At 40.2% G+C, this 7387-nt stretch overlaps 1 protein-coding gene across 1 annotated transcript; it reads right to left on the reverse strand.

Moving 5' to 3' along the window:
- Positions 1 to 732: 732 nt before the first annotated feature.
- Positions 733 to 6946, reverse strand: LOC107102356 (uncharacterized protein C11orf95 homolog). The gene is made up of 5 exons (XM_015401629.1): positions 6246 to 6946; positions 5649 to 5689; positions 5509 to 5570; positions 3477 to 3785; positions 733 to 1165 (listed from the first exon to the last, which is right to left on the reverse strand). Exons 1-5 carry the CDS (start codon positions 6564 to 6566, stop codon positions 1149 to 1151), a joined length of 750 nt encoding a protein of 249 aa, XP_015257115.1. The 5' UTR covers positions 6567 to 6946; the 3' UTR covers positions 733 to 1148.
- Between the last annotated feature and the right edge of the window lie 441 nt (positions 6947 to 7387).

A 7387-nucleotide genomic window follows, 5' to 3' on the forward strand; every position in this document is an offset into this window, starting at 1 on the left:
ATTTTTCCCGACTCCGGCAGCTGCTGCTCGTGAAGCACGTCACGCGCCGCATGAGGCGCTGCTCCTGCTGCTCTAGACGCGCTGCAGGGCCTTTTGAGGCGCCTTGATGCGCGTCAACCACAGACTTTACATGTAAACTAGCTGCTTCTGCTGCTTCTATCGCGTGCGGTCTGAACATAGCATAAATATTCAGTCAGTTGTTCTTTTGTTTACACTTATTTACAATATTTTTTTTGTTATAAATCAAAAGCTGCATAGACGCTCAATAAATAGGGAAAAACAAGTCATATAAATAATATTTGTTAGATAAAGTTTAAAAAAAGCACAGATAAGTAAAAAGTAGAAATAGTTTATTACTGGAAAAAGGCCTTTAAAGAATTCTTTTCAAACAGGTAAACATGTAATGATTTACATTCAAATGTGAACAGAACAAGTTCCGCGGCGGTTCTTCTCTCCGCTGCGGCTGTGCTTTCAGTTTCCTTCCCTTTCAGCTTCGACAGAAACATCTACAGCATGTCGAGCTTCACCGGATTAAACAGGAAACAATAATAAAAGCGGGAATGGATTCAAACGTTCAGCTGCGATCCGACCGTTTACTACTCATGCACAAAGGTTTAATACAAACGGAGACGGGACTCCTCTAACCCGCATTAATTAATAATTACAACAAAGAGGATTTAATGAGTTATAAATTAGGTTTAAAAATATATTAGCATGAAAAAAACCCAAGGATTTGGCCTTTCACTGCTGCTCCCTTTGTTTATGTACAGAAAAGAAAAAAAGCTGCCTGCAATATTAAAACAGGATACAGTTTATGGGCTTTAGAAAGGAGCACGAGGCAACAAAGACTTGGAAAAAAAAATAATTTAACGGAAGCAAGATCCAACCAGGAAACCTGGAAGGAGTTTCCTCCTCGTGGAAAATCTCTACAGCCGAAGGATCCGAGGGTTTAAACTGATCAACATGCCGGTACGTCAACCTGTTAGGGAAGGATGGGATTGCTGATCCAGGAAGAAATCTCTTTATGCTTTGTATAAAAAAATAAAAATTACTACAAAACCAAAAAAAGAATAAATAAAAATCAATGTTTTTTGTTTTTTTTTGGAGTTGGTTTCCAGTTGACCCCGCAGCAATCTCTCCTTCCTGGATCAGTTTCTGTTGGTTCCTAAAAAAAATATAAAAAGAACAAAATATATTTAAAAAAAATAAAAATAACTTCCATGTTATACATGTACAGTCAAAAACAGATGTTTATCTAAATGATCTTTCCCAAAATCTATAATCTTGAACACGTGTATTTTCTAACTTTCCTGCTTGATGTACAACATGAACAACTTGGGTCCGAGTACCGGCCCTTGTGGAACTCCATATTTAATATAACACAATTGAAACTTTTGATTAGCTTTTGTACCAACAGATCTACCGTACCTCTGATTCCATATCACTGTAGTTTATAAAGAAGTCTTGAAATGTCAAAAACATCAAAGAAATCCTTATTTTCTATTGCTGTTGATATTTATCAGGTAATTCCATAATTGCCATAGATGTGGAATGTTTTTTCAACAATGAGGATTATTTAAGATATATTTTTTTAGTATATTTGTCCAAACTTGTAACAAAAACGTTTTCTATGACTTTGGAAAACTGTGGCAGCAATGAAACTGGCCTGTAGTTTGAGAAGCTATGTTTATCTCCATTTTTATATAATGGGACGACCTTAGCAATTTTCATTCTATCTGGGAAGATTCCTGTTGATAAATAAGAGAACGGCTCAATAACAGATTCTATTAGGCTTTTTCTAGTCATCCAGTATATTTGTCCAAACTTTGTAACAAAAACTTTTTCTATAACTTTGGAAAACAGTGGAAGCAACGAAACTGGCCTGTAGTTACTGATAGAATAAGATCATTTCTGTTTAAAAATTAGATAAAATTATTGCATTATTTAAAGTTTTTAGATCAGTTTTTGCAGTGTGGGTCTGTTAAGACCAGCAGCTTCATCCACTGAACTCTCTCCCCTCAGGTCCATCAAAGCTCCCAAAAAGCTCAGAAAACCCTCCAGCAAAATGTGTTTCAGTCATTTAATTTTGAAAAAAAATTCTAAATATCAAAACGCTTTAGGAGTGATTTAGAATATGCAAAAGTTCAATTTTTACTTTTTTTCCCCCTTTTATTAGAATTTTTTTCAGATTTTTTTAAAACAATTTTTCAGATTTCTCTTTTTTTTTTTTTTTATTCGAGAATAAAGTCGTAATATCACGATAATAAAGTCATAAAATAACGAGAATAAGGTCATAACATTATGAGAATAAAGTTGTGATATTACGAGAATAAAGCCATAAAATTACGAGAAAAAAATCGTATATTACGAAAATAAAGTCATAATATTGTGAGAATAAAGTCCTGAAATTACGAGAATAAAATTGTATTTTATGACAACTCTTCCCAGAATCCCTTTCTTCCCTAAAATGAGGAATGTGGAGCATCATGTGAAGTTCTACTTTAGCATCGGTTTGACAAATCAGGAAATATTTTATCACCAGCATCAAACTGGGCAGGATGTCAATAATGTCATGACTTTATTCTCTTATAAGAAAAAAATCTCTGGCCAGGCCCTAATACTCCATTTTATGTTTTAAAGCTTAACTTCAATGAATTCCATTTTTCAGTCACATATTTATTGTGGTGATTAAAAACAACTCATTTGGCAGGATATGAGATTTTTGGTTTGTTTAATATGAGCCACATGCGGATAAATATTTTTTACGATACATAAAGAACTATCCATCCATCATCCGTTTTCTCTCACTCATTCCTCCAGCGTCGCGTTGGGGCCGGTGTGTATCCACCGCAGCCTCGGTAAATTTTCCACCGAAAATAGCAGGTTAACGCAGGTTTTTCAAACAATCGACCTGCTAACAATCAGCTGGCAGCTGGTGATTTTACTAGTGCAACAGAAATCAGGGAAGTAAACAATGGAGAACAACTCGGAATGAAGCCAGGGCGTAGTCAGCGTTCTTTTATCTGTCCAAAACCCTCTCATTGGAGCTGCTCCATGTTTATCGAATATAAGCAGCGTTGTTTCTGCTTGTTAGATCAGAAACGACTAGCGCGGCATGTTGACGTCCTTACGTTGCGTTCAATGCCACGTATATTAGCGGATTAATCCAGTTCTGGTGTTCCCACAGCATGCCGATCAGACCCGAGACAATTTTAACGCGGGTTGCTTGCCGAGTCTTTTGACCCCGGTAGACACGCGTCAGTAAGCTGTTCCTATTGCCACTAAAAGCCCCCTGGGATTTTTCAGACGGTGGGAAAGGGTTTTTTTTTTTCAGACAGTGGCTGAAAATTTGGCTAAATTAATTCAGACTTGCAGCTTTGAGTCAGAGTTTGTTTAACCTGCTTTGTGAATCGGACCTCTGGTCTCTTCAGCTTTTGAATCTAACCAGGAGGAAGGCGCCGACGGCTCTAGCTTACCTTGTGTCGGCCCACAGTGCTGCTGCAGCTGGCTGCTGAAGAAGCGTTCCCGCTGGGAAACCTGCTCATCCCAGGCCTCCAGGATTTTCTGCTTCTCTCTGGGTTCTAGCCTCAGGGTGAGAGGGTGCGCCTCGTCGATGTGGGCCCTCACCGCCTCCAGGCCGTGGGAGTACTGCAGCTCCCCACAGACCATGCACACCAGCAGCTGGTTGAGCGGATCGTAGTCCATGAGGTAGCGGCTCCTCCACGCCGCCTCCGTCAGGGTTTCCTCCTCCTCGTCATAGTCGGCAAACCAGACGTCATCCTGACCTGGAAAACAGTTCAAGTTCAGAGCCTCGTTCTCAGATTGTTGTTTTAGATCAGAAGTCTGCAACCTGCGGATCCACAGTGGAGCCTAAGAACTTCAGCTAAAAATGACCAGTTAATATTTTCAAATATAGATATAATAAGAAATAATAAAAGTTTTAAGGATCTTTTCCAAATATTTGATTTGAATGGACCTGAATTTGCAAGTAAATTACCCTAAAGTAGCAGCGGTGAACCGATATCTGACACAACGATTACGATTCTGACTAATACCGATTTTTTTTTAAATATTACTATAAGATTTAGAGCTGCGAAAAATCTGTCGGTTATCTTTTTGATTTATCGATTAATAATCAGATAGCCAAAGGTTCCTTAAAGAAGATTTTTTATTAAATTAAACCAGGTGAAACTAAAGATTTTCCACTTGAAGAGTTCTGGATAGAGCAGATTGAGAGAAGAAAAAGTTTTTTTTATCTTAAATGCAAATGTTTATATATTGATTTTTATAACTATCATATATTTCCTGCTCTAAATGTGTCACTCTGACAGCTAAAGGCAGGTTTTAGAGTCTCTATACTCCAGTTAATGATTAATCTATTACAATTAATAATTTAATTAACCGTTATTAATTAAATTATTAATTGTTTCATCTCTAATAATATCACAAATACACATTTAAATGCTTCTGCCTTATATTACTGGAACTTAACTGTACTAGTAATCCTCTCAAATAATAATTAAAATTAAAGGTTTGACTGTGGCTGATTTTATTATTTCTGCAGAGGTAAAAAAAATGGAAAGATGTGTTTTAGCTCCACATATTGGCCGAGAATCCATCTCCACAGAATAAGGAAATCAGGGAAAATTGGCTTGATCGGTCGATCAATCGGTGCAGACATATTTTTATTGATCTATTTCTTTTTTATTACACCAATTTTAACCATCCCTTAAAGGTATTCTGGAGGATTTTTTAAAAAGACCCGCCCTCTCCACTTAAAAAAAAAATTATTGTGCAAGAGCCTGCACAAGCCCTCGTGCACGCACTGCACGAGGGCTTGTGCAGGCTTATGGTGTCCACATAGAGCTGGGACTTCATAGTGAACTTTATAGTGAACTCAGTTAACTGACCGTTCAGACAGATGATCACTAGTTTTTGCTCAGTTGATAACGCCTGCGCCATCTTTGTTATTAGCATCACTGTCCGGTAGCGGCAGCCTATGGCCGCTGTGACGGCAAATCCCATCATGCTTTAAGAGGAGAGCTCTCCATGCAAAGCATTCTGGGATATACCTGCCTCTCTGAGGCCTTTCTTTCCTTCTCATTCACTTCGTAGACGCTTTTTCTCTTAAAACCCTCGGCCATTTTAAAAGAGCAGCCTGAAAGTGCGCAGAAAAAGATAGCTAACGAGACGAGCGCGTAGGACGGCCGTACGTAAACATGTCACCAGAATGATTGACAGTTAGGAGGACCAATGATGGAGATGATCCACCCGGAAATAATAGAATGTCCTTTACACCTTTAAGAGAACTGCAATCTTTTGAATTTTTTTATTATTGTTTTTAAAACTAAAAGAAAGAAAAAGGTAGTTTCCTTAAAAAAAAAAGAAAAAAAAAAGATCTTGTCCCGTATCTATAAACTCGTAACATTTGTTGCTCTAAACAAGTTTTATTAAACTGGACTGAGGAAATAATGGCCGTTTCTGAAGGTTGCAGAAATGATGGGTTACCTTCCGCCGGAGCTGGGTAGGTCGGGAACATTAAGGATTCTGGGTCGGGTTCCGCCGGGACGCTGAGAAAACAAGATTTCATCGTTACGTCAGACAGAACCGACAGAAGCGGAGTTTCTAGAAGCTCCAGAAATCCTCACCTCATCGGATGTTCAGAGGAGTTCGCCCACTGGTCTGGATCCTACAGCAACCACAGAGCAGAGAGGGAGACTTTTAAATTAGCTTTTTACCTTTTTTCTTGACTTGTTAACTTTTGTTTCCAACTTCATTTAGTAGGTAAAATATCATTCAACAGCTCATGGAATTGGTCAAAAGCCAAAATTTTGCTGCATGGGTGGATATAGATCTTGTGCTTCTAGATCTCACTGAGGGACGGGGAAGGGAGAGACTCCATTTGTATGGGTTGTGCAAGGGATCAAAAACTTTAACTTGCTCTATAAAGGGTTAAACTTTGCCACATTTCAAGATATTCTTGCTTTTAAGGTGACAGACCAACAGTAGGGTGTAACTTTTAAACCACTCTATAAACATTTCACTGCTCAGAGTCTCAGTTTACCTGAAAGACCTGGACTTTGACTAGGCCCTCTCTAACACATTAGCTCCAGCTGTGTGTTTGGGGTCTTTGCCCCGTTAGAGGAATCTTGTACATAGAGATTTCCTTCTAAATGTGATCTAATCTGGATGGTTTGAAAGGATCAGACCTTCTTCTCTGTAACCTGTGGATCTTTTGGACTCACCTGCGTAGCTCTGATGAAGCTTTGTAGATCCTGGGCAGGCAGGACGCTCCTGCTGTCGCTGGAGGCTCTGGTCGGGGTGCGTCCCTTGCCCTGAGAGGCCTTCCTTGCTCTTTGTTCTTTCTTTTTTAGCCTCCAGTACTCTCGCTTCCTCCTCAGAAAGTCCTCCTGGGCCTCCCCAGGGATGGGTTTTGGAGGCATCAAGGTGGCTGACGATGCAGCAGATTGCGCCCCATCTATGCGACTCTGAGGTTGGCCACAAGGGATTTTTATCGGGCTGAGGATGGGGTTTTGGTTTTTTCTCTGACATTCGATGGGTTTCATGTGGATAGTTGATAGAGGGTTATCTGGGGGCTTCAGAGCAGGAAGGGAAGAGGCTCCCCCTTCAAAGGCAGGCAGATGTGGAGGAGGCCCGTCGATCCCATTTCCCTCTTGGCTGATGATGATGGTGTGTTCACTTTGGAGTCCTTCGAGTGGCAGTTCAGCTCTAGATGTTGTAACGACTAAGACTTCAGGGACGCCGCTCCCCGTAGCCACGGATGGGCTGGGCTGGACGGCTGGCTTTGATGGATTCAGGCATTTAGTGTCAATATGTAGTCCCTCAATCTGAAAGACAGAGAAAACAGCGTACCCGTAGTTTTCTACCTGTTTTTACTGAGAGTGCCTGAAGACTGGAGTAATGGTTCAGGTTTCAGTGGGAGTAGAGTACATGCTCCTGCCCACAAGGCAAGGACTTAAGCCGGACGTACAATGTACGATTTTTACGCCCTTTCGGGCCGATTCTCCTAGCCTGACGTAGTCCGACTCAATTCTAGTCAGAATGAGTCTGATGCTGCTCCATAGAGCTGTGATTATGGGGCGTGTTTCGAACGAACCAGGAAAAAAAATGCCTCTGCACTCAATTGAATAGAGCTACAACCAATAAGAGCAACGGAGTGCGTGACGTATGTTAAGCCAGGCATAGTTGTTGTCCACAAAAATCAAAGCGTGCAGTTTCACGCCTATAATAAGAAGATGAGACTTGATCGCGTTTCTCTGTTCCTCTTTTAAAATTAATTTGCTGTCGATATCTTCTAGAACAGACCTAATAGCAGAATCTACTCACCTAAACTCTCCAGCGGCAGCCATTGTTGTTGTCACCCAAG

Source organism: Cyprinodon variegatus, unplaced genomic scaffold (assembly GCF_000732505.1).
Source record: "Cyprinodon variegatus isolate N-32 unplaced genomic scaffold, C_variegatus-1.0 Scaffold1241, whole genome shotgun sequence".
NCBI classification, from domain to species: Eukaryota; Metazoa; Chordata; class Actinopteri; order Cyprinodontiformes; family Cyprinodontidae; genus Cyprinodon; species Cyprinodon variegatus.